The sequence below is a fragment of the Xiphophorus couchianus genome, chromosome 4, assembly GCF_001444195.1.
Source record: "Xiphophorus couchianus chromosome 4, X_couchianus-1.0, whole genome shotgun sequence".
Lineage (NCBI taxonomy): Eukaryota > Metazoa > Chordata > Actinopteri > Cyprinodontiformes > Poeciliidae > Xiphophorus > Xiphophorus couchianus.
The window spans coordinates 21,624,545-21,651,008 of record NC_040231.1 but is presented as its reverse complement, the minus strand read 5'-3'; the positions used below and the strand labels follow the sequence as shown (position 1 = coordinate 21,651,008).

The 26,464-nt window shown below is 40.8% G+C and overlaps 3 protein-coding genes across 6 annotated transcripts; 2 read left to right on the top strand and 1 right to left on the bottom strand.

Annotated features, from left to right (window-relative positions):
- Nucleotides 1-359: 359 nt before the first annotated feature.
- dcun1d2b (DCN1, defective in cullin neddylation 1, domain containing 2b) lies at nt 360-6,485 on the bottom strand. 4 transcript variants are annotated; one of them, XM_028014983.1, is made up of 7 exons: nt 6,352-6,485; nt 4,261-4,477; nt 3,999-4,167; nt 3,763-3,893; nt 3,592-3,674; nt 3,205-3,301; nt 360-2,340 (listed from the first exon to the last, which is right to left on the bottom strand). In XM_028014983.1, the coding sequence occupies exons 1-7, from the start codon at nt 6,427-6,429 to the stop codon at nt 2,261-2,263; spliced, it is 855 nt and encodes a 284-aa protein (XP_027870784.1). In that variant the 5' UTR covers nt 6,430-6,485; the 3' UTR covers nt 360-2,260. The 4 variants fall into 4 exon arrangements, with proteins under 4 accessions (XP_027870784.1, XP_027870785.1, XP_027870786.1 ...); XM_028014984.1 differs by lacking the exon at nt 6,352-6,485 and adding an exon at nt 5,562-5,791; XM_028014985.1 differs by lacking the exon at nt 6,352-6,485 and adding an exon at nt 5,384-5,542.
- A 32-nt stretch (nt 6,486-6,517) lies between these two features.
- Nucleotides 6,518-15,921, top strand: tmco3 (transmembrane and coiled-coil domains 3). The gene is made up of 16 exons (XM_028014982.1): nt 6,518-6,659; nt 7,918-8,053; nt 8,166-8,204; nt 8,747-9,050; nt 9,897-10,064; nt 10,724-10,903; nt 11,001-11,201; nt 11,319-11,447; nt 11,536-11,628; nt 12,217-12,403; nt 12,767-12,884; nt 12,979-13,174; nt 13,277-13,427; nt 13,534-13,613; nt 13,693-13,842; nt 14,846-15,921. The coding sequence occupies exons 4-16, from the start codon at nt 8,793-8,795 to the stop codon at nt 14,957-14,959; spliced, it is 2,025 nt and encodes a 674-aa protein (XP_027870783.1). The 5' UTR covers nt 6,518-6,659; nt 7,918-8,053; nt 8,166-8,204; nt 8,747-8,792; the 3' UTR covers nt 14,960-15,921.
- Nucleotides 15,922-20,402: 4,481 nt separating this feature from the next.
- Nucleotides 20,403-26,418, top strand: grk1a (G protein-coupled receptor kinase 1 a). The gene is made up of 7 exons (XM_028013974.1): nt 20,403-21,428; nt 22,035-22,162; nt 22,283-22,440; nt 23,139-23,222; nt 23,972-24,096; nt 24,182-24,383; nt 25,258-26,418. The coding sequence occupies exons 1-7, from the start codon at nt 20,727-20,729 to the stop codon at nt 25,548-25,550; spliced, it is 1,692 nt and encodes a 563-aa protein (XP_027869775.1). The 5' UTR covers nt 20,403-20,726; the 3' UTR covers nt 25,551-26,418.
- Nucleotides 26,419-26,464: the final 46 nt, after the last annotated feature.

The window sequence follows — 26,464 nt, the reverse complement described above, 5'->3', positions numbered from 1 at the left end:
AATTTGTTGGAAAAGTTTGGGGACATTCCCTTTCTTTCTGAGCATGGTGTGGAAAAACCTGATGGGCCAGCACAGTCCTGCTCTTAACTAAACATGAATGATGAATTCGAGCAGACACTGTAACCTAGGCCTTCTTGTCCAACATCAGCGTCTGACCTAAAAAAAAAGCACGAATGTTCAAAAATTAATATTCTCATGATTCTAAGCCATGCGGAAAGCTGCAAAGGGTGAGCCAAAATCTGAAGCCACTTGACTTCATACATGGCATGTGTGAATGCAGATCAGTGAAAACTTTGGGCAAAATAGTGCAAGTGCAGTGACAATGTACATCAATAGCAAAAAGAAAAAAGAAATTCATACTATATTGACATTTTTTTATTAATACCAATGCAACTTAGAAATGCTTTTGATCCATTAAGAGCTGCTTTCTTTCACAGCCAAAATAACACTGTTTAAATGAACATTGTGCATCAGGAACAGTGACACATTTGACAAAGACAACGTACCAATGGACCACCACATGAGCACAATACATGTGTATCATAAAATACATACGTATTGTACTGATTGCGAACAGATGTTTTTATATCTTCAGTTTCATATTTCTGACTGGTCTAAATAAGTTACATTTGTTTTTTTAAAACAATGTTTCACTGGATCAACTCTTGCTCAGCTGATGTGATGAGAAATATGGCACTTGATTTGGATTTAATGTGGAATAAACTCAATTATTTGGACTAGTATCTATAATTTCACTCAAACTATTTTGAACTTAACCTAATACGTAACTATTTTACAGTGCATAGCTGCTCTGCTATAAAATAATGCATAATCCTTATTGACAAAGTATGGCAAAGGTTATGTTATGGTGACAGCAGTAACCTGTAAAACATGGAACTGGATGAGCTCTGATATAAAAACAGGATGACACACAGTGCTGAGAGAGATAGCTGGTCCCTGAGCTCTGCATCCTGTAACGCTGCATTCAGCATATGCATCAGTAAATATGATAATGCAGTGTTGCTCTAACTGCTATAAACAAAAAAAACAACAAAAAAAACTAGTCTTATGTAGAATTTGCCTGTAGCACAATTAAAAGTGCTACAATCCTCAACCACCACTAGATGGCAGCCCAACAGCTCAATGACCTTTTGATTATGAGGCAGCGCAAACCTCAGTGTAAACGTACATTTAAAACACTCTTGGGTGTGCGAACCACATTTTAAAAAAAGTTGAACTTACTGTAATGTAAACTGAATAGCTCTGTACTTGTAAAAGTGTATATCAGTGCAGTTTGAAGAGGTGACAAGGCTTCACCTGGGTAACTGAAAACAGTCCACATACAGGTTGAAATTCAAGCTCTTAGGCACTGCAACGCCAGCAATAAATTATGCAAAGCTTTTTCCATTTTCCCAATGGAAAATGGAAAAAGCTTAGTGTGAACAATTAGATTCTAAATGCCATTACCTGTCTTGTGCAAGCAATGTCAAATATACATTTTTGACCATCTAGATTCTCATTTTGATGAGAGCTGGATTTTAATCATTATAGCAACCTTTATGCTGGTGCTGAGATCAGAAAATGTGATGCTTTGTCCAGTCATCGGACTGGATGTAAATTGTGTATCTGAACATTTTCACTCTCACTTGGTGAAGGTGAATGTTGACTATATGACATCTCAAACCAAAAAAACAGCTTTTGTGCAGAAGGCAACATATTTTACCTCCACCCAACGCACTCGTACGACATACAGCGACAAACGCAAACACATATTCTCAAATTTTGATAACCTCGACTACATCAAACAGCTTCATACTAACTGACAGAACAGCCAAACCTTATCGCAATGTTTCATTCACACCCGCAGGAGCATAAAAGTCCATTTTAGTCCGGCTGCCTGCTTTGCTGAGCGTGCTTTTAAATGAGTCCACAGTGGCAGTTCAAACCTACCACCATTGCAAGTTTAAGGGATGAGTATCGGTTTACTCATCAGTTTCATGAAACATTTCCAGCATCTCTCCACGACAGCAGAAAGTAAAAACAAAACACTTCCCTCTTCTTTTGGTGGTGTTTTTTCCCCACCGTTTTTCTTTTCCTCTTCAAAGGCCTCTTAGCAGCAGAATAATTATTGAAACTCTGCAGGCCAACCTACTTAGCAGCTGTTTCTTTAGGCTACCTTGTATCATAATCTCATTAATAAATAGGAAAAAAATGGAAGAAAGAAAACGGCATCCTCCATTTGGTGAAGCTGCGGCAAATATTACGTCATGTTGCGTTTATTTCCTGCTACAATTGGCCGAGCAAACTCCACAAAGTCATCGATGAGCACAGGCCAGGCACCTGAGCAGAAGACAAAAAGGATAACATTAGTTAACATCTAAAAGTAGCAGTTTGACAAGTGAAATACTATTACTAAAAAATACAGTGTCTTGTAAATACCTCTTGAACTTTCTCACATTTTATAAATATCACAAACTTCAATATAGTCACATAGAATGATAAATTATTATTTTCTCAGAATAATCCTCTTCTTCCCTTGCCTGCCAGTTCAAATATACCACCATTTATTGGTACTTTTGTAGCCGTGCCATCGGTTAGTGCCATAATCTTTCTTTTTCGGTCTTATAAATCCTTATGTGCTCCAACACCCTGAGGACATCTGTGTTTATACTGAGATTAAATAAATAATTTCTCAGTCGCTTTGAATAAAAGCGACTAACAAATGTATAAACATAGACTACACAGAGGAGGACTGTACCAACAAGGCGACTTTTGAAGACAAATAGTTGCACAAGATTAGATTTCGGGATAAACGTGTCCAGGGTTGAATGCGTATGCGCATCACACTTTTCAAATTTTAAAACATTTCTCGTCCAATTACATGTTGACCAACTATAAAAAAAACAAACAATGAAATATTTTGAAGTTTGTGGTTAGTGAACAAAGTTATCTATATCATCTGAGATGAGCATCTTTTTTAAATCTGAACATTTTCAAGGTGTTATTGCAAATACAAGTATCAGCACTACTTTGCTCTTTCACACGGTTGCTTCAAGTGCTAAAGGGATGGATCCCTTTAGCACCAGGGATCCATCCATATGGCTTCAATTACTCCACAGTTTTACAAAAAAGCTTGTATTAGACAGATGAATGATGCCACAGCACCTTCTAAAACAATCTTTCTAGTAGTGATTCGAGACTCACCTTCTTCATCATAGTTAGACATATCATCCGCAATCATGTTGCCAAAGTCCAGGAGGAGGTTCCAAGTGTCTTTAGGAATTGAGCGCTTGTGATGCTCCTGAATGGAGGGTAGGGACAGGACAGGGTAACCCTGTCTTGTTAACATTTCCAAACAAGAAGTATATACTATGCGGGGGGAAATAATCAGTGGATTGCATCAAACACCTACCATTGGATTTCTTTTTTCTTTTTTTAGTGGAAAACATGTTTTTGAGAAGAAGTGCCATGTAATTATAGCCATGCAGTCAAATTAACTGTTTTGTACTAGTGCACTGCTAAGACACTCCCATAAACTCCAAAACCCTTAATTACTACTGGGGGGGAAAAAAGCAAATCTTCAAAACTTACTTGCAAGAAGCGGATCCATAGATCTAAGAACTTGAATCGATCTGTGAGAACTAGATTCCAGTAAGCCACAGCCATTTCTAGTTCTGGAAAGAAAAAAAATATTTGCAAGTATTGTAGGTTTTTGACAGAAAATGTGACATTTTGGGATATTTTCCAACATCATCTGCTTACCTAAACCTTTCTGCCCTGGGTTCTTGGCAAAGCTGAACGTAAACTGGTAGAAATCTTTGAACTTTCCATTGTCTTTCAGATCTTGTTCTAGCCTGGGAAGGATGGCCTTGAGTTTTTCTGGACTATCACAGCTGAATGGCACAACAAAGATAAATTACTGTAAATATTAAAGGTGTTGATATAATAAGCACTTCATTCCCAGAGTCAAATATTGAAATTTTTGACATGGCTTTTACCCGAGCTCCACCATCCCATCGAAGAACTCCTTCCTGCTAAACTCGCACTGCGTCGCTGCTCTGAACTTCCAAGCCACTACAAGTATGCTCATGCTGGCTGGGTCCAGATTTAAGTCATCGCAGAACTGCTGGATCCCATCGATGCCTATCTTGTTGTCATCGTGGGGGTCTGCAAAAAAGACAGAGGGAACTTAGCCAAACAGAGAGAAAAAGTCCAGATTTTTAGGGGACTAAATGGTGTGCGAGTCTGCCTAACACTTGCCTTTGTATCTGTTGTAGAGCTGTTCAAGCTTCTTGCGGTCCACTGAGGTTTTCATGGGTTCTTTATAGTACAAGTCTGGGTTCTGGAAATAGTTGTCAATGGCGACTTCTAGTTTCCAGTCATTCTGAGTCAGGCAGTGCACAGCTGTTCTGTCCTCTGCTTGCGTGACAGAGATAAACTGGCGAACCTTGTCCTTCTGTGATGATTTCAACTTGTGCTGCCAGGCAAGTAAACACACAAGGAAATAAATACTTAGACATATTTACTGTCTGTGCCAGACTTTAGAAAGGGGATGAGATTTTGGTATGGTCCGCATCCGCTTTAAATTTAATCTTCATGCAGAAGGTTTTTTCAGTGACTACGTTATGTTGCCACATATTGATTTGACATGGTTACTATAAAATTTCACGTAATTTTTGTTTAAAAGAAAACATCCCTAGAAAGTATTTTTATTTATTTTTTTACAAAACTGTTTAAGAAGAGAAAATACACATAGATCAGTAAGTTAAAACTTCATATTCATTGAAAGATCTTTTGTAAATTTGCATGTGTAAAACGATGTTGTATGGGTAGGACACCAAAACTGGTTTTAACTCAGGGACACAGATTCTTCTACATCTGGACCGTTCTATCAGAAGAGCATTAATGAACAACCATATACAAAAAGTAAATGATGATTATAATAAACAGCCAGTGTTACTGTGGACATGCATTTGAAGTTCCTGGTGCAGTTGCTTGCAAAGACCTGATTTCTATTCAAATCTAAACATACAGTAAACTATTCAGTCTGAGAATGTTTAAGTGTTGTTAGCAATGCATGCCTAAAACTCAAATCAAGTTAGAGTTGTAAAAAAAATTACTTTCAAAAAGCAGCACAGAAATAACCCCATCATGTTTTGTTAATCTCTAACGGATTGCACATCTCGGTGGAACTAACCCACGGGATGATCAAACAGCAGGTTCTCTGTGACCCAGATTTTCCTGGGTAGGGGGCGTCAGATCTCACAGGCTCTCCTGACCTGCAGAAGCAGCAGCAGCAGCAACCCAGCCGGGCCACCAACCAAAAAGGGAAAGGTACGTAGAGCGAGTGCAGGTGTCCGATCTCAAAATACCAGCAACTGACCTTCCATTACTCTTACATCACACTGACTGGCAACGCGACGCTGAGGACAGCCTGATCCCTCACATGGTGCTGCACCGTAAACATTAGTGACAACTACTGTTGGTATGGTGACATGTTGAACTGGGGCTTTACAACTCTCTGTCTCCCGCTCGGTTTGTCTTTTTAAAATATTACCTACCATTTTATCACCAGCTGTTTTGGCCAACTTAATATCCACGATCTCATAGTGCGCATGCGCAAGAAGAAATACGATCCAGACCAAAAATACTGGGAAATGTAGTTCCGGAGAAGTCAACAGGCCACTTACTTTAGAAACTTACAAAACATGTTTATGTGATAATAAATAACAACTTAGCAACAAAGCACTTTGTTGCTGTCTAGTAAATGCGCCGACAACACCTCCTTCTAAAACTCTGCTCTCCAAAGCATATTTGACGCAAAGCTGAGTTGTTTTAGTTCAAATTGTGTTGTTAATTAAAAAAAAAAAAAAAAAGTCTTGTAAGGATTAGAATGACGTCAGCTGTCACAATTTGAAAAGGCATGAACGTCACCAGCGAAGTAACTGACACACCTAAAAAAAACTACAACTCCCACACCAGCTCTGATAAAGATGTTTCGGAAGTAATCTGATGGTTGCCACAAACTTACGACGAGAAATTGATGTTAGAAACGTAAAGAAACAACTGCTATTTTGGCTAAGGTTCATTTAAATTGCACTTTACCGAAATAAGTTGTTTCTAATATTGTATGGTTAGTCTGCTATTATTAGCAAAGCAAGCGTTAGCAGCGGCAACGTTGTGTCACCGTGAGAAAGAAGAGGGTGAACCCAGCTGCTTAGAGCTGGACGGACAGCTCCGACGTTAAACATTTAAAGAACAAATTGTTGGAATTTGACAAACTCCAGGCCAGAAAGCTCAACTTTATCCCAGGGGGTTCGTGAAGTTGTCTCAGAGGCAGGTTAAACTCACCGTCGGTGCCCCCCTGTGTTTCTCCCGGAACACCGTCACGAACACAACGGCAGGACTGGAGGAGGTCGGAGTAAACATGAAGTAGGAGCAGGGAGCGCCTGTGCCGACGCTGGCTCTAGCTATGTGGCAGGGGAGGGGTGTCTCTGTCGGTGTCGGTGCGGCACAACTACACGATTGTTCTTGTCCACTTCTTCCTCTGCTGAGAGGCAAGAGCGAGGACTCTCTTCCCTAGTAGTTACAGCTTTTCTTTAATAATCCGTACACCGCGTCAGCCTGATGGATGTTTTTACCGACTGCTGTGTCTTCTGGTATGTCTAATTTATATCTATGGCGTGTTTGAATGCGTGCGTGTATCTGCTTATTAATATCTTGGCTAACTTTGTCGTTAAAGTTTGATTAATAAACTAAAGACCGCTTGTCCATTGAAATCCATTGATTTCATTGGGGATCTTGGCTCCAGTTCCAGCAGTATAATATCCATAATTGTCACAATAGGGACGCTGAGTAAGAATTACTTAAAAACGTAGTTAGTGATTTGTGAAACATTGATTTGAAAACAAATATGTGTTCAAATTTTGGATTTCTTATTCTGTGGAAACAGTCCGTTTATTGTCATTTAAATAATCTTAGATGGGACTGACCTCAAGTTTGAAAGGACACTTTGCAAACTCAGATGTCACCTATATCAACATTGGATTTTTGAATACAATTTGAAACACATGAATATTTGTCAAAGATGATGTAAAGCATTTATTGTCATCCCATGATCAAGACATTTATTCAAAGCTTTAAGAAAGTTAGAATAGACACAATCTAAATGTCTGAGAACGCAAAAAAGTATAAAACTAGCTATTTTTTGTTCTATTTTTATTAACTGAATAAAAAGATATCCAATTAAATTGAGTTTAATGAATCTGCAATCCAGTCCAGCTGTAGCCAATCTACAATTAACATTTTAAGGCTGGGCTTTATCTAATACAAAATTACCCTGTTTTGGATAAAATAAAAAAAAATCTCAGTGTATCTGAAAAACACTGCGTTTAGTGGAAAATAATGCCATCAACTGTTGTCACTGTTGCTTTGCAGCAAAAAAGATCCTGAGTTCAAATCTCAACCTGGGTGCAGTTTGTTCTCCCCATGTGTTTTTTCTGGGTACTCCTGCTTCCTTCCACAGTCGAAAAATATGTTGTTAGAATAATTGGTCTCCCTAAATTGGCCCTAGGTAGGAATGCACGTGTGGTTTGTCCTGTATGTCTCTGTGTTGCTCTGTGAGTGACTAACAACCTGTGTACTTGACATATTGCCAGGACTGAAGTATATTCACTTGTTTTATTGCAATAGGTTTTCTGCTATGGTTTCTTGTCACATATTTAGTGAGCCGGAAGCAAGTAAATAAAAGCGAAAAAAATAAAAAAGCATTGATAAAGATCAAATCAGATTTTGAGGAGTATTTTTGAAAATGTGTTTTTGTAGCGTATTTTTCCTCTTCACACTCATAATATGTTTCATTGCACATGACACTACTAAAGCCTTAAGTGACATGTTTGTGCTCTGATGTTTTTTCAGTCTGCAGTCCAGATCTGAACAACGGTGCTCCTGATGTCTAGCAACTCCAGTAAAGTGACAGCAGTTCAATTGAAGGAAGGAGAAGAGGAGGGATTCTGAAAGTTAGAAAATCTCAGCTTGACTCATGCTGTTGAAGGTAAAATCAACTGTGAGTTTAATACATTCAGCTAAATGCTAATAATTGAATTGATAAATATAATCATTAACTGCCTCTCGTGTTTAGTATTCTTCTTGCTTTGTCAATTTAGGTATTCTTGGAAAGACAGGTAGCACTGGAATGTAAACAGGTAAGGTGTCCTGTCACATCACTGCTCTGTTTGCTATCATTTCTGTTGTAGCCACACCTTCAAAAAAGTGACGATGGTGTGACAGGAGATACACGTCCACAATCTGTGTTCTTTTGAAAACACCCACTTAAAGAATTGTCAGAAATGCTCAAAAAAACTTGTGTTATTTAAAATTTCTCAAACTGTATCTAATTTTACTGTTGCAGTTGATGATGGGAATTGATTTAAAGATACGGAACACTTATACTTTTGTTATTGCTGTATATTTGTAACACCTGCAAATATACAACATATAATATTGCAACTTATATTAAGTACAACAGTCTCTGAATATGATATTTCAGGAACATCATGTGTTTCTACTAAGCAGCCTTTAAAATCTAAATTGAAGTAGGATGAACTGTAAAAATTCTGGGTTGTATTTGAAAACACAATCTGTAGCAGATGCAAACATGAAGCTTCGACTGTCAGTGTGATGAGTGGGATTTTGCTTCTAATGCTTTCAGCACTATGCAATCTGTGCCGCTCTGTCCCTCTCCTAGGTCTTGCATTTCTCCTCAAACTCCTCACCGTAGTGAAGCAGTTTGGATGCAGGTTCTGTGCTGGCTGCTGTGCCTCGGTCTGACTGAGGCACTCGCTGTGCTGCCAAAGGAGCAGGTGGCCCGGCATGCCATCAAGCTCTATCGGAGCAAAGCGCCAGTGCAGGGCCACAGCTGGGTGACCAACAACTGCAAGCGGCTGGCGGGTCTGCTGCGGCAGAAGAATGTGGCCATCAACAAGCTGGCAGCCGTTGCGGCGGCTGTTGGGAAAGACCAAAGCCTTACAGAGCCAGAGAAGCACTTCCAGGTATCACTCTACGAACCACCGGATGGTCCTTTTTTTTTTTGTTTGTTGAAGTCATAATAATGTTGGAATTAAAATGTGTTCAGCTAGTTCTCGTAGGTTTTCGACGCTCCTTGGTCTTTGTTTTAGTCAAGGGTGAAGGAGGAAGGATGGCAAAACAAAGCAGACTAAACACACATGTATATAAGCAACCGAAGCAGGAGTTAAGCCTAGATAATAACCTGTTAGACAGTCAATACAAGGGAGGGGCTTGGCACTATGTTGAAACATCACATGCCCAATTATTTCATAGCAGAAGTAAGCATACCTTAAAGTCAGTTAGGTAAAACATGTTAAAAATGGAAACCACAACTTTATTTCTAAGTCAATGGATGAAGCTGCTTTTTCCTGGTAGATGTGTGAAAAATCTCTGCTGTTGTTTTAATGTTTACATTTACTCAGATGACTTAATCAGAGCTCTAGCACTTCCTGTTTATTAAAACTGTGTGTTTATTAGGAAAACTTTTTCTGTAGAATAACTTCACAATTACATGAAATTATCTCTAGCTAACTGATGTTTCAAATGTCCAAAAATCTAAAAAAAAAAAAGAAAAAAAAAGAAAATGTATTTCTAGATATAAATATCTTTATTTCTGAAAATTAAATGAAAAATGTCATTAATTTACTTATTTTATTTGTTTATAACTGGCCAAATAGCCTTTTTGACTTGTATATTGAATTTATATATATTAAGATTCATATCTGGATATCCTATTCATGAAACGTACCACATTAAGATCAGGTAGAATTACATTAATTAAAGAGTTTCTGATTTTCTTCTTTTTTTAATCTTTACTCATTTGCATTTAGGTTCACACTCTGGAGGTTTTTCAGAAGGAGCTGAATGAGAGTGAGCACCTGGTGTTCCAGGCGGTGCACGGCCTGCAGAGGGTGCTGCAGGGAGACTACAAGGATGTGGTCAATATGAAGGACAGCAGCAGACAGAGGCTGGAGGCCCTCAGAGAGGCAGCCATAAAGGTAAAGTAAAATCTGCAGAGTTTTATGGATCCTTTACTTGCAAGGAAATGCATATGTTTTCTGGTTGACTTTCCTAATGGTATGGCGGCCCTCTAAACAGCAGCATAACTAGTCAAATAAAAGGTGAAAACAACACTCCACATTTTCTTTGTAATCAATGCAAAAATGAGCGGGTTAACCTAATATAAACAACTCTGTCCTCTCAGTAAAAAAACGAGATATGATCATTTTTCTCATTTCAAAATAAGGTAGAACATTACTAGTGTTAAAAGTTGCAATATTAATGAGCATTTTGCATCATAAACATGAAAAGATAATTTTGTTTTAGATGTTTTTAATCAGATGAAAGTTGAAATAAAGGTTTATTTTTCTGTATGGTTAGTCCACATGTTTTCCTTTTGGATGTTTTTTCTCAAAAGATGAGCAAAAATGCATCATCAGATTAAAGAGAATGTGGCAGATTTGCCCTCAACAAAAAAGTCTGTGCTCATTTGAAGTTGACTTTAAATATGTGTTTCTGAAATTGAGTAGAATAATGTGTTGCAATCAGGTGGATTAAGTTTTTTAAACATCCACTCGCTATATGAAAAGAACTTTGATTCTTCAATCTTTTTGCCAGTAAATTAGAGTGTTTGTTGGGCTGTGTTGTTATATTTCAGGAAGAACAGGAGTACGTGGAGCTGGTGGCTGCAGAGAAGCATCAGCAAGAAGCTCTTAAGAGCGCTTTGGCCCAGAACAAGACTCTGTCCATCTTGGAGGAGATTTTGGAGGACGTCAGAAAGGCAGCTGACCGCCTAGAGGAGGAGATCGAAGAGCATGCCTTTGACAACAACAAACAGGTCTGCTCAGTTTGGCTGCTAAGTTTCAGAGAACGTGCACTCAGTTATTGTTATACCCAGAACCAATAGTTGTGCATATACACTCTACTTCGTGTAGATGAAGGGAGTGAATGTCGAAGCAGTGCTAAGAGTGGAAGAGGATGAGGAAAAAGGAGGGAAAACGAAGAACAAATCCAAACAGAAAGAGGTGGAGGATGACTTGGGGCTCAGCATGCTCATCGACTCTCAGAATAACCAGTATGTTCTGACGAAACCACGAGACTCCACGATGCCCAGAGCAGACCATCACTTCATCAAGGTTAGTCGCTGCTTTCTTCTCTAATGATACTGGTTTTATCCAGGCTGTAGAAGAAGTAGAAAGACTGCATTAATGCAGTCTTAAATCAGTCATTAATTTAAATGACTTTATCAACAGGACCTGGTTTCAGTGGTGATGCTCTCTCTGCCTTGTGGTTGGATTTGCTCTCTGGTGGGTCTTCCGCCTATGTTTGGATATATCATCTGTGGGGTCCTGCTCGGCCCTTCTGGACTCAACAGCATCAAGGTTTGTGTCTGTGCGTCACGACTGCAGAGGCTTAAAGAACAATGACTTTTACTAAACTAAAAATCACAACTGGCTTTTCTTCTTGCAGTCCATAGTTCAGGTGGAGACTCTGGGGGAGTTGGGTGTGTTCTTCACTCTCTTTGTGGTGGGACTGGAGTTTTCACCTGAGCGCCTTCAAAAGGTAAATTAGAAAGAGTTTGGGCCAAAAACCGATGGTGATGATTGCTTTCTTTAATTGTTTTACTTACTGCTGATTATTCTTGTACAATGATAAGCAAGATGCTCCATTTGCAGCAATGTTAGTTTTATGTCATAACATTGACATGCAATCATTGTGTCATCTGGTAATATAAATATATTATAATGAATGTCAGATCAAAAGTCAATATTTTATGCAAGAGTGAAAAAGGTAGTTTTATTAATACATTTTGGAGTTGTTTTAATTTGTTTTCTAAATGAAAAGCTGAAAAAAATTTTATTTAGCCATATGAGTCAAAATTGTGTAGCACCACCTTTTAGTGCTATTACAACTCCAAGATCTTTAGAGTACATCTGTACCAGCTTTGTGTATCTAGAGAATGAAATCTTTGCCCATAACATTGGAATATTATAGAAAATAACATACTTCTTATAAACCCAAATACAAGTTCTCATTAAATGAGTAATTGAAATATATTATAAAAAGTTCCTTTAAAGTAGAATAGTACTGTTAGTCCTCAGTTTTGGTGTTTGAAAGAAGATGACTTCTTCTTTTGTTATGTGTGTTTAGGTATGGAAGACCTCAGTTCAGGGGTCATGCTATCTGAGCCTGCTGATGGTGGCGGCCGGGTTGTTGTGGGGTCAGCTTCTCCATATTCGCCCCACCCAGACGGTCTTCGTCTCCACCTGTCTGTCCCTGTCCAGCACTCCACTGGTGTCACGATTTCTGGCAGGAGGAAGCAGGGTGGAAAGAGAAGGTATGTAGAAATGTCTTTTTTTTAATTTTCTGCATACTTTTATATGAAATTAGCAACAAAGGGTTGGATGACCTGTTGACCATGAACATAGGATGTATTTAAATCCTTTTAATTTGGGAAATCCTGTTACACAGTTAAGCTTTTATGGTTCTGTTCTTGCAGCTGGTACAATATATGTCACATGGATGATTTTGACTTGGACAGCTAATAAAATTCTCATTATATTCTAGTTTTTTTTCTGATGACTTTAAAATGTAGAGACACAAAGCTGATAGAGAAAGTTTGACATCATCAAATCAGAAATGCTTTCCTCCAGTTACTGACTGATTCAATGTTTTAAACACTGGTGTGTGTGTTTGACAGGTGACCTGGACTACAGCAGCGTTCTCCTCGGGATGTTGGTGATGCAGGATGTCCAGCTTGGCCTCTTCATTGCTGTCATGCCCACTCTGATCCAGGCCCAGAGCGGGGACTTGGACAGGTAAGCAAGTTGTAATTTATTGTTTCTTCATGGTAAATTCCTCCTTCTCCAACTTACAGTCCTGTAAATGTTTTGTTTCCTCTGTTCGAACCAGCTTTCTGTTTGGAGGTCTGCGAGTGCTGAAGCTCCTGTCTCAGGTCCTGGTGTCACTGGCTGCTGTTTTTTTGCTTTGTTTGGTGCTCAAATCCTTCCTGATTGGTCCGTATTACAAGAAACTTCACTCTGAGAGCAAAGGCAACAAGGAGATCCTGGTACTGGGGATGACAGCGTTTGTCTTTTTCATGCTGACGGTACGATTAAAAGAAATTTGGACAAATTTAAAAGAAATGGGACAAATTCTTTTGTCCCATCTTCAACTTATAGTTAAGAGGCTAATTTGTTTGGTATTTTAGCTCACAGAGTTTCTGGATGTTTCCATGGAGTTGGGCTGCTTCTTGGCAGGAGCTTTGCTCTCATCGCAAGGTCACATGGTCACAACCGAGGTCATGGGGTGCATCGAGCCAATCAGAGATTTTCTCGCCATCATCTTCTTTGCCTCTATTGGTTAGGCTGAATATTATGGTCTTTCTGTGATACTTGCTTCACTTTTTTATGATTTTCACATGTAGACTGTGCTGAATCCTCCTCCTTTTTCTGTTTGATGCTGCAGGTCTTCACGTGTTCCCTACATTTGTGTTGTATGAGCTCACCATCTTGCTGGTGCTGACGCTCACACTCGTCATTATGAAGGTTCAGCAATTCCTTGTTTTTATTCTCAGTCTGTCCTGATGAAGTTTCCTCATTCCTAACTTCTCTCATTTTGCTCCAGTTTGTCATGGCTGTGCTGGTGCTGTCCACCATCTTGCCTCCGAGTTCCCGACACATCCGGTGGATCGTCTCAGCTGGTCTGGCTCAGGTCAGCGAATTCTCCTTTGTCTTGGGGAGCCGCGCACGTCGAGCCGGCATCATCTCCAGGGAAGTGAGTGATGAGCTGGATGAAATTTTGGTCTGTTTAGAAGAATTGCATCAGGTTTTTCTCGGCCAGTTCCGATTCATGGTTTCTTAGAGGCTTAGGTTGGCAATTTAGATTTATTTTTAATTCTAAAGACTGTAAGTAGTTAAACAGAAAATTGTCAATTCCTGTCAGAGAGTGAGTCTAGAGCTCAGTCTGTCCATGAAACATCCAACAAATCAGCTCAAAGGAAATTTTAAAAAACATTGTGCTTTTTTTGAGTTTTCTGTCTGATAGGTGTAGACAACAAAAGCAACTTTAGTGCTTAGAAAATGACCACAATTAGTTTTTTTTCTTTGCAGACTACATTTCATTTATGATTTTTATGCTTTTCTTAGTTTCTGTCAGCAAAATAATATATTAATGTTGAGGCATAATGTAATCTGCCAGTATTTAACAAGATTTGTCACAAGAATTTTATTTTATCTTTTGCATCATTTAAATAATGTCAGCTGATGCATTTTTTAAATTATGTTTTACAGTATGTGCCATTGATGACTCACAAACATGAATTATTTCAGTTTTAATCCGTGTGAGCTGCACTTTTACAACTTGTATTCAAGTGTGAACTTGCACTAATCTGTTAATAACTACAAAGTCAGTAAAATGTGACACCTGAAAGTATAAATTAAAAATTTAGATGATATGTATAGTCCAAGTGATACTTTTTAGGAATTTAATTAGCTTTAAAAGGCTCGCTGGTACTTAAAATGTTAACATATAAACGTCTTGCCATATAATACATGTCTTTACTCAATTAAAGTGACTAAAAGCAGAACTTTGTAAATGTTAGAGGATAAATTTATATCACAGTTAAAGTTAAGGATGGATTTGCTTGTTTTATCTCTTTTCTGTGGTTGATCACTGTATAGATGCACTCTAGATGAAGGAGGTCAGCCTTCGAGCATTTAAAGCGATGTTAACAACTAAACCGCGAATGTTGAGAGTAAAACTACCTGTCTCTGTTCAGGTGTACCTGCTGGTCCTCAGCGTCACCACCCTCAGCTTGCTGCTGGCTCCGCTGCTGTGGAGAATCACGACACACAAATGGGTTCCTCGCCCCGAACGCAAAACGGTCACGTGACCACACTGACATCAGGGCTGAAAAAAACCATTCCTCTGTGACTTTACTAGAGCTGGTTGCAATATCACATGAAGTCTTACTTTTTTTTAAAGATGGATTTAGTCTGCTTCAAATCCATTTCTCTCTGATCCAACACTACTGCTGATTGTAATAGTAAATACAAAAGAGAAATTCTTACAATATTTCCACTGGAGGATTTTTGTTAATACTTAGACTGTTAATCTTGTCTCTACGGTATGTTCATTATTACATTTTCTCATGCTGAGCTCAATATTGTCTCATTTTGCACATTAACTTTGAAAATCAATGGACCAAATCTTAACAGTTCTCCATATAAATGTTTGCCTATTTATAGTTTTTCTTTATAGATGCTATGACATTACTGTTTGGACTTTCTCTGTTGTGATTTGAGGCATCAATGATCACAGACCTTGAAGTCAAAGATCTCTGCTGATTAACATAACTTTGGTACTTTGGTTTAATCTCATCCTTTCCTTACTGAGAGTTTCATGAAAACTGACTAAATCTGCCCAGAAATCTTGTTTTTCGGGTACGTTAGACTGCACTAATGACAACAAAGACATTGAAAATGTTTCAGTAGAATTACGTTTGATAATTTATTATTCACTGGTGTTATCTGAAGAAAAAATGCCAGCACTCATCCTCTGAATGTCAAAAATGATGTGCCTGCTTTGCCCTGTTCCACCCGGCACTAAAAGGAAGAGCTTTTACACTGAAATGTAAATTTATCAAAACATGTGCAATGTTAATATGTATCACCATCAGACATTACTGTTTATATTTATTAGTTTCATATATTCCATTTGTTTGAGGGTTTTTTAAATTTAATTTTGTATTTTATTTCTGCTGTCATTTCCATTTTTTTATTCAAATCTTCTTTTGTGTTGAACTTACTTGGATTTATAAATCTTTAGTAAAAATAATATGAACTTTGAACTTCATTTGTTTGTCTGAATAACTAAAGTGTTCATCTTTGGGTTCACAATATTAACGACAATCAACATTCCTGATTTCAGGCTCCGAATTTAAGATTCATCCATCCATCCATCCATCCATCCATCCATCTTCTTCCGCTTATCCGAGGTCGGGTCGCGGGGGTAGCAGCTTCAGAAGGGAGGCCCAGACTTCCCTCTCCCCAGCCACTTCTTCTAGCTCCTCCGGGGGAATCCCGAGGCGTTCCCAGGCCAGCCGAGAGACATAGTCCCTCCAGCGTGTCCTGGGTCTTCCCCGGGGCCTCCTCCCGGTGGGACGTGCCCGGAACACCTCACCAGGGAGGCGTCCAGGAGGCATCCTGACCAGATGCCCGAGCCACCTCAACTGGCTCCTCTCGATGTGAAGGAGCAGCGGCTCTACTCTGAGTCCCTCCCGGATGACTGAGCTTCTCACCCTATCTCTAAGGGAGAGCCCAGCCACCCTACGGAGAAAACCCATTTCGGCCGCTTGTATCCGCGATCTCGTTCTTTCGGTCATGACCCAAAGCTCATGACCATAGATGAGGGTGGGAACGTAGATCGACCGGTAAATCGAGAGCTTCGCTTTTTGGCTCAGCTCTCTCTTCACCACGACGGACCGGTACAGCGCCCGCTTGACAGCAGACGCTGCGCCAATCCGCCTGTCGATCTCCCGCTCCCTTCTTCCCCCATTCGTGAACAAGATCCCGAGATTCTTAAACTCCTCCACTTGGGGCAGGACACCCCCCCTGACCCGGAGAAGGCACTCTACCCTTTTCCGGCTCAAGACCATGGCCTCGGATTTGGAGGCACTGATCCCCATCCCGGCCGCTTCACACTCGGCTGCGAACCGATCCAGCGAGAGCTGCAGATCACGATCTGATGAAGCCAAAAGGACCACATCGTCTGCGAAAAGTAGAGATGAGATCCTAAGGCCACCAAATCGGATCCTCTCAACACCTTGGCTGCGCCTAGAAATTCTGTCCATGAAAGTGATGAACAGAATCGGTGACAAAGGGCAGCCCTGGCGGAGTCCAACTCTCACCGGAAACGAGTCCGACTTACTGCCGGCAATGCGGACCAGACTCTGACACCGGTCATACAGGGACCTGACAGCCCGTATCAAAGGGCCCGGTACCCCATACTCCCGGAGAACCCCCCACAGGGCTCCCCGAGGGACACGGTCGAACGCCTTCTCCAAGTCCACAAAACACATGTAGACTGGTTGGGCGAACTCCCATGCACCCTCCAGGACCCTGCTGAGGGTGTAGAGCTGGTCCAGTGTTCCACGACCAGGACGAAAACCACACTGCTCTTCCTGAATCCGAGGTTCGACTATCCGACGGACCCTCCTCTCCAGGACCCCTGAATAGACCTTGCCAGGGAGGCTTAAGAGTGTGACCCCTCTATAATTGGAGCACACCCTCCGGTCCCCCTTTTTGAACAGGGGGACCACCACCCCAGTCTGCCAGTCCAGGGGAACTGCCCCCGATGTCCATGCGATATTGCAGAGTCGCGTCAACCAACACAACCCTACAACATCCAGAGCCTTAAGGAACTCCGGGCGGATCTCATCCACCCCCGGGGCCTTGCCACCGAGGAGCTTTTTAACCACCTCGGCGACCTCGCCCCCAGAGATTGGAGAGCCCAACCCAGAGTCCCCAGGCTCTGCTTCCTCAGTGGAAGGCATGTTGGTGGGATTGAGGAGGTCTTCGAAGTACTCTGCCCACCGGCCCACAACGTCCCGAGTAGAGGTCAGCAGCACACCATCCCCACTATAAACAGTGTTGGTGCTGCACCGCTTCCCCCCCCTGAGACGCCGGATGGCGGACCAGAATCGCCTCGAAGCCGTGCGGAAGTCTTTCTCCATGGCCTCTCCAAACTCCTCCCACGCCCGAGTTTTTGCCTCAGCAACCGCCCGAGCCGCATGCCGCTTCGCCCGCCGGTACCCATCAGCTGCTTCCGGAGTCCCACAGGCCAAAAAGGCTCGATAGGACTCCTTCTTCAGCCTGACGGCATCCCTCACCGAAGGTGTCCACCAACGGGTTCGAGGGTTGCCACCGCGACAGGCACCGACAACCTTGCGGCCACAGCTCCGATCGGCCGCCTCGACAATGGAGGCACGGAACACGGTCCACTCAGACTCCATGTCCCCCACCTCCCCCGGGACGTGTTCGAAGTTTTGCCGGAGATGGGAGTTAAAGCTCCGTCTCACAGGGGATTCCGCCAGACGTTCCCAGCAGACCCTCACAACACGTTTGGGCCTGCCAGATCTGACCGGCTTTCGCCCCCACCACCGGAGCCAACTCACCACCAGGTAGTGGTCAGTGGACAGCTCCGCACCTCTCTTCACCCGAGTGTCCAAGACATACGGCCGCAGATCCGATGAAACGATGACAAAGTCGATCATCGAACTGCGGCCTAGGGTGTCCTGGTGCCAAGTGCACATATGGACACCCTTATGCTTGAACATGGTGTTCGTTATGGACAATCCATGGCGAGCACAGAAGTCCAGCAACAGAACACCGCTCGAGTTCAGGTCGGGTGGGCCGTTCCTCCCAACCACGCCCCTCCAGGTCTCACTGTCGTTGCCCACGTGAGCGTTGAAGTCCCCCAGCAGAACAAGGGAGTCCCCAGGAGGAGCACTCTCCAGTACCCCCTCTAAGGACTCCAAAAAGGGTGGGTAATCTGAACTGTCGTTCGGCCCGTAAGCACAAACGACAGTCAGAACCCGTCCCCCCACCCGTAGGCGGAGGGATGCTACCCTCTCGTTCACCGGGGTAAACCCCAACGTACAGGCGCCGAGATGGGGAGCAACAAGTATGCCCACTCCTGCCCGACGTCTCTCTCCCTGGGCAACTCCAGAGTGGAAGTATGTCCAGCCCCTCTCAAGGAGACTGGTTCCAGAACCAGAGCCATGCGTCGAGGTGAGACCGACTATTTCTAGCCGGAACCTCTCGACCTCACGCACTAGCTCCGGCTCCTTCCCCACCAGAGAGGTGACATTCCACGTCCCAAGAGCCAGTTTCTGCAACCGAGGATCGGACCGCCAGGGTCCCCTCCCTTGGCCGCCACCCATCACACAGTGCACCCGACCCCTTTGGCCCCTCCCACGGGTGGTGGGCCCATGGGAGTTTATTTAAATAATTTAAGAATTTAAGATTTAAATAATTAAAATATTTAGCACTTTTTGTGAGAATTGAACAAAAGAGATCTCAAATGAAGAAAAATTAATTGTAATGACATTTTTTTCCTCATGTTTTGCACTTCAGAAGCATGTAATGGAGCAGCTTCACATGCATAAATCCACGTGATGGCCCATTAAACGTCTGGTTCCCAGGAGTTGTGGAAACCCTGTCTAACATCGGCGTGACGCTCAGCATGAATGAACACGTGTCATGGTGTGTGTGTGCAAGCATGAGAGCAGACCTGCATAAGCTGATAACCTACAAACTTTGCTGTCAGCACATCTCTGAAAGACTTCATCATCCTATTAGTGGGAGGAGACGGTTAACAGCTCACTGATAGACATTTTCACATGTGTGGCCGTATTTTTATAGGATTTCGTTTGTCTTTTACAAGTATAGTTGCATTGTTCGTTAGGACATTCTATAAAGTAAAGTAGTAAGCTATAAAGTAATGATGATAAAATAATATTTTAAGGTGAAACTTTTCCATTTTGCGCCATTCAAATCAGTGTTTATTGGATGTTCAATAAACTTTAAAAAACACATGTTTAAATTCTATCGGTTGAGATCTGGCCAGAATAAAAGCAGTTCTAAAAATGTTCTTGCATTTAGACAGTTTTGGAGTGACTGAAATTATACATTTATTTTCAGTTAAGTACGCTGAGAGTTTTAGGATTTAATGACACAGAGAGATTTATTACAATAGGCTTCATCACATGTAGGTTTTTGAGAAGTTGACCGTGTTTTGTCTTTCTCTGTCAGTGCTTCTGCATCTGACCTTTGTCAGAGGAATATTTGCCATTTAACTTTGATTTTTGTATTACTGAGGCATGGCAAGCCTCCTGAATTTAAAGAATCACCTCGTGTAGACGATCAAATGTAGAATGATCTCACTTTCAGGTCCTTGGTCTGGGATCTCCTCCTCTTCTGTTTTCTTAAGATATGAAATACAGAAACATTTAATATATTCTACAAAGGGTTTTAAACCTATTTTTCTGCTCTCCTCCTGCACACTTTCTTAGTTTTTTACACACTTTTAAGAGGGTAGGTATACAGAATTGGAGAAAAAGTACCAAAAGCCAAAGGAAAACCATTAAGACCATTATAAAGCCTGTACAAATACTGACTGAAGTTACATTATGAAACTGCAATAAGCTCTGATCAAATGTATGAGGAAATCATGAAAATGCATATTATTTTGTCTGAAAGGTAATGAACTTTGATGTATTCTTGCTTCTTTTGTTTCCCTTGTCTTTTCCTTGCTTTGTTTTCAACCTCCTTGTCTCTTGCAGTGAGCACATGGGCTAAGCACAGGATGCAGCATTAGAGAGATAACGGAGTGGATAAATCCCTTTGGAGAAAGGTGATGAGTCAGGCAGATCTGCATGTGTCTGCATGTGTGTGAAGGAGCGAGAAGAAGCTGTGAGCTTTGGTCATCACCTCACTGAGGTCTCTGCAGTGAGCGGATGATAGGTGGCTGATAAACTTTGCCTCTAAAATCCCTAAGGGAAGAATAAATCCCTACTTTCTCCTTCTTGTTTTGGACTTCCTCCTTTATAGACTTTCAGCTAAAACCTCTTTGAATAGATTTTTTTTTTCTGTATCACCATGGATATTGGTGGCTTGACCACAGTGGTGGCCAACTCTGCATACATCTCTGCACGTGGGAGCTTTGATGGCACCGCCAATCCAGCCATCAACCGAGACAAGAAGTACCGCTCCCGCCTGAAGCTGCCTCACATCACAGTTTGTGAAGGTCTGCGTGAAACCTTGGACCTCGGCTTCAACACTGTCTGCATGGAGCAGCCCATCGGCAAACGGCTTTTCCAGGAGTTCTTGGACTCCAACAATGAGTATAAAGGCCCCTGCCGTCTTTGGAAGGATATCGAGGAATATAACATGGCTGAGGACAAGGACAGAGCCAGTAAAGCCGGCAAGATCCTGTCTCGGTACATGGAGCCCGAAGCCAAGTATTACTGCCCCTTTCTGCCGGAGAATGGCATCACAAAGGTCAAGGAGAAACACCAAGAAGCAGGCGACGACCTTTTCAATGCGACCATGGACAGCGTCACGGACTTCCTCAAAGAAGTGCCCTACACTTTCTTCCTGGAGAGCATGTATCTGAAGAGATTCCTGCAGTGGAAGTGGCTGGAGATGCAGCCGGTGGGAGAGGACTGGTTTTTGGATTTCCGTGTTTTGGGTAAAGGTGGTTTTGGGGAAGTGTCTGCCTGTCAGATGAAAGGCACAGGAAAACTGTATGCCTGCAAAAAGCTCAACAAGAAAAGGTTAAAGAAAAGAAAAGGTTATGAGGTAAGAGATTCTGAATCCATTGTGTATTGTTGATGCAATGCAAGCTGTGTTCAGTATAGATAAAGGTGTAATAAACTTAAGAGCCTCAAATTTACTGACATGTAGGATTAGAAAGACATATCAAATGTACCAGTTGCAATCATACAAAGGAAAATAATTTTCTAGCTATGTTAAATGTAGATCGTTTATGTGCTGGAGTCAAATTTCAGGCACACTGTCTCTACAAATTACTCCCAAAATAAATTATAATTTTCAGTGGAAGCTTGATTAAACTGGCTTTACTAATATTTACTGAGTCTATATCGAAATATTCTACATACAACTGCCAGACCCAGTAAGTTAGAGAAATACATTTGTCTTTCACAATTTTACTTTTTAAAAAACTTTTTAATTATAGATGGCGCACAAACTGAGAGCTGGGGAAAACACACTGTGTGATTAAGTCAACTGAACTGGTGGCTTACAGGGAAACTTTGAAATCTTACAACATAGTAGAAGGAACAATTACAACATTTCCTCAAAGCTAGACTGGGGATTAGTAAGAAGCCTGTGAATGAAGATGGCCAGGACGGTTTACTTACGTGTACTACCTTCTTCTGCCTCTAGGGGGCAATAGTGGAGAAAAGGATCCTCGCCCGAGTTCACAGCAGGTTCATTGTCTCCTTGGCTTATGCCTTCCAGACAAAAATCGAGTTATGTCTGGTCATGACCATCATGAATGGAGGAGACCTGAGGTTAGAACTTCTATCAACACTTTTGCACTTTTTTATTATTCTTGTTTCATATCATCTTCCATGAAGTTCAAATTACACAATATCTCCCTCCCTGTCTCTGATCAATAACTTTGCTTCCAGGTATCACATCTACAATGTGGATGAGAACAACCCAGGCTTTGATGAGCCACGGGCCTGTTACTATGCGGCGCAGATTATCCAGGGCATGGAGCACCTCCACCAGAAGAGGATCATTTATAGAGACCTGAAGCCAGAGAATGTGCTGCTGGACAATGAGGGTCAGAAACACATGCACTCAACTAAAGGGAGAAACTTTAAATGCAGCTAATTCATCAGCATAAGCTAGTTTCCCCCTTATTTTCCAAAGGTTTAAGCCAATGACTAAAACCCACGGTTGATTTTGGTTATGTAAAACATTTACTCATAGGAAATGAAGTGCCATTGCTTTGTAAACATGGCAAAAGGGTAGAAAGTGAAATTCTTTCTTGCAAATAAATCTCATAACTCAAATCTGCCCAAGATTGTTAAATATCAATAACCTAACAGAAGTCTTTTTACTTGTAGAATTATTCTGTCATGTTACTTAAATGGTTTATGTGACAGAGCAAAGCAAAGTTGAGCCGCAGATGAAAAATGCACATGCTTTAACTTTTGTTTGTTCTAATCTGAAACTTGTGACGTACATTTGTGTTTTACCACCTTTTACTATATAAAACTCAATGCAGCAACAAAGTTCAAGGAGTATGAAAACTTTTGCAAGGCACCGCATTTCTGCATACTTACAAGAACATAATAAGAGCTTAACTGGGAAAAGTTAAGCTTTTTCTTTTGGATTTACAAAGATTCAAAAACACACTAAACAGATGGTTTCGTGTTGTCATTCTACATTTAGAGTTGATAGTTATTTTTTATAGCAAATAAAGTTTGTTAGAGAGTGAGCTCTTGGCATCTCTGTGCTGTTTTTTTTTTCTCACAGGTAACGTACGAATCTCAGATCTGGGTCTCGCCGTGGAGCTGGCAGATGATCAGCTCAAAATCAAGGGCTATGCTGGGACTCCAGGTACAGACAAAACATTTACACAGTGAGCTTAAGAAATTCTTCTTTGAACAAAGGTTTTTGGCTGCAACTGAATGTGTGAGAGCAATATAGTTAATCCTTATCTAATGTCATAGATTATATTTTGAGGATTTGAACTGAACGTTATCAGGTTTTATATTTTTTTTAAATAAAAATTACTCTTGCTCCTAAATAACATAATAAAGCACATCTTAGTGATAGTTGGCATACATACTGATAAAATGTGTTTTTATGTAGGGTTAGAAATAAGTATTTGAATTATAACTAAGGAGGAGCAATGCTAAGATGGTGCTTCAGTTTTTGTGTTTTTTAAAATTTTGTCATAATTTTCAGTGCATGAAACTGAACGTTCTTATAAATACAAACAAACAAACAAAACAGATTCTATAACGCTCCGGTTATCATGCAGGCTTTTCTTTTTATACCTAATGAGAGGATTTTGATTTGGTTAAAAATCTCCGTCTGTGTCATGTTTTTCATTTTGACTTAATGACGGCCTTAAAGAGACATGATCTTAAATTAAGAAAACTAAATTACAAGGAAAATGATTAGGTTCAAGATTAAATTGCTTATTTTTTATTAACAGATCTCCTACAGCATTAGCCAACTGAGACACTAAACAAAATATTTGTAACATAAATGTTTGGCGTTTATTATTATTTCATTCATTACAACAAATCTAAATTGATGCTCCAGTTTAAACACTGAGAACTTCTGATTCTCCTGTTCAGGTTTCATGGCTCCTGAGCTTCTTAAAGGCGAAGAGTACGACTACTCTGTGGATTATTTCACTCTGGGAGTCACACTCTATGAGTTCCTGGCTGCTAAGGGACCTTTCAGGAGTCGCGGGGAGAAGGTAGATTGAAAAGAAAGGGTGCGTGAATAAACAAGGAGCCTCTTGATTTTGGAGTTTGAGCAGAGGTTTGATTTTGTCGCATCAGGTGGAGAACAAGGTGGTGAAGAAACGGATTCTGAACGATCCCGTAACCTATTCCGAAAAGTTCAGCGAGAGCGCCCGGTCCATCTGCGAGGGTCTGCTGTGCAAGGAGGTGGACAACAGGTTCGGGTTCAAGGACGGCTCGTGTGACGAGCTGAGGGCTCACCCCTTCTTCCAGGATATTAACTGGAGGAAACTGAATGCAGGTCAGTTTGTGACAGAAACAAATGTCCAGACACAAGCTATTAGTGTCACCAAAATGACGTTTCTGCTCTATATTTTAAAAAAGTTTTTAAACATATCCCCTGCCCACCTGTCAGCGAAAGGAACTCTGAAAACAGCAGGGGGGAAAAAGAATAAAAAGAAACAAGCAAGAGAGGTAAAAGTACACAAAATTATTCCAATATGGACTTGTAGGTGGCTAACCTTTTTCTTGAAAGAGTTTTACCAATTTCATATCTCTAATTGGGGAGACTGAAACATTTTCTCAGCTGGTGCCAAACACAGTTGAGCTAGATGTCATCTAATGGTCTTATGAGTTGAAGTCCATTTTGTAGTTCATTGGATTCCTTTTCCATGTTACACTAATACAGTAAAGTTTTATCTTAAATAAAAGACACGTGGAAACAATTTACCTTCATCATTCTGTTAACTGTGTTTTCCCATATAAACAAATGCAGACAGTTGACCAAAACCTCTTCAAACAGTGTGGATACACTTTTGCTGTAGTTACTTACCTGTTATTCTGCCACTTTATTACCAAGTTTTAAAATTCACAAGGTTCTGATCATTTCCCAGTGCTTTCACAGCTTTGACCATCCCTGTTTGGACCGTCAGCAAGTCCAAATATGGTGCTAAAAGCCTTGGTGTTATTGAAAAGTAGACTCAACTAAATCAGTTGGAACATTTTAATGTACAAGCTTTACTAAACCTTTGTTAGAGTAAAATATTAAGTGGGTTGCTCACTAAAGTAAAACACTAGAACATTAGATATCCTGTTGCTGATGTGCATCTTATAATATCAATGTCTCCAACATCAAACTATCTAAGACAAACTCTTTAACCTTCTGTCCCCTTCAGGAATCCTTCCTCCCCCTTTCGTGCCAGACTCTAAGACGGTGTACGCCAAGGACCTGGATAACGTCGGCGCCTTCTCCACGGTGAAAGGCGTGGCTCTGGAAGACATAGACAAGGAATTTTTCGATGAGTTCGCCACAGGGAACATCCCCATCCCCTGGCAGGAGGAGATGATCGAGACCGGGATCTACGGAGAGCTCAACGTGTGGGGCCCCGGCGGCACCCTGCCCAACGACCTGCGGCGTGAATCCATCCTGGAGCAGCCGCCCAAGTCCTCCACCTGCACGCTGTGCTGAGAGTTCAACATGAAACCTCTCTTCTCTATATGAGTGATTGTACAGGAACTGTCATAAGTACTGAGCACTTTTCAGGCAAGAAGTCAGTGAAGGAAAATTCATGTCATCAATGATTCTTCTCTTTGTTGTTGTATTTCAAGAATTGCATAATGTAAAGATATTTATAGGATTATTGTGCTTTTTAATAACTTTACTCCAGAGTAAGAAATTGCTCGACAGTTCGCCAAGGTATTTGATATTTCATCAGGCTTCTTTAAAAACATTTCTCTCTTTTTTTGTTTTGTTTTTTTGCAAAATATACAGATTTATTTCTAACACTCAATGTAACTGTTCTAGTTAGGAGTAAAAAAAATGTGAAGTTCTTCAGTCGCTATGAGACTAAATGAAAAGCAAAAGTCAAGCAGCAGAGTGTTTATTTTTCATACCAATGCATGGCTTACAGCTTGCATGTATTTCTTCTACTTTTCATCATTCTGCTTCCCCAGTGTACCACATTAGTTTCCAACATGATTTAAAGTTTGTTTTCTTCTACAAAGATGTTAAGCAAATAAATGCACCATTTTGCATTTAATCCAAATGTGGTTTTGATGTTTTTCAATTAATCTATACCCCTTGCAATTCATACAAGATTCTTCTTTTTGTCGCTGTTAGTTTCATAAATCCTTTATTTTAGTTTAACATTTTTTCATGCTAATCATGTAAGAGGTTAATGCTTAATATTCTAGTTTATGCATTTACAAAGTACTCATTCATTTTTTAATTCCACCATAATCTTCTCTTTTTGCTGAAACAAAAACAGTAGCAATGTGTCAATCATTAGATATGTAAATAATTATTTGAATATGTTAAATATTATTGAAATCCCTCTTAAAGATGTGAATAAAAACCTTAAATTGAATGGTTGTTATGAAGGC

Bases quoted from the DNA above. Each gene is read 5' to 3' on its own strand.
- dcun1d2b (XM_028014983.1), bottom strand. From the start codon at position 6,429: ATGTTTACTCCGACCTCCTCCAGTCCTGCCGTTGTGTTCGTGACGGTG. The intron at 4,478-6,351 runs GTGAGTTTAACC...CTTGCCTGGCAG, and splicing joins AACACAGGGGGGCACCGACG to CACAAGTTGAAATCATCACA. The intron at 3,675-3,762 runs GTAAGCAGATGA...TTTTCTTTCCAG, and splicing joins CCCAGGGCAGAAAGGTTTAG to AACTAGAAATGGCTGTGGCT.
- tmco3 (XM_028014982.1), top strand. From the start codon at position 8,793: ATGCAGGTTCTGTGCTGGCTGCTGTGCCTCGGTCTGACTGAGGCACTC. The intron at 10,904-11,000 runs GTCTGCTCAGTT...TACTTCGTGTAG, and splicing joins CCTTTGACAACAACAAACAG to ATGAAGGGAGTGAATGTCGA. The intron at 13,175-13,276 runs GTACGATTAAAA...TTGGTATTTTAG, and splicing joins TTGTCTTTTTCATGCTGACG to CTCACAGAGTTTCTGGATGT.
- grk1a (XM_028013974.1), top strand. From the start codon at position 20,727: ATGGATATTGGTGGCTTGACCACAGTGGTGGCCAACTCTGCATACATC. The intron at 23,223-23,971 runs GTACAGACAAAA...TCTCCTGTTCAG, and splicing joins GGGCTATGCTGGGACTCCAG to GTTTCATGGCTCCTGAGCTT. The intron at 24,097-24,181 runs GTAGATTGAAAA...TTGTCGCATCAG, and splicing joins TCAGGAGTCGCGGGGAGAAG to GTGGAGAACAAGGTGGTGAA.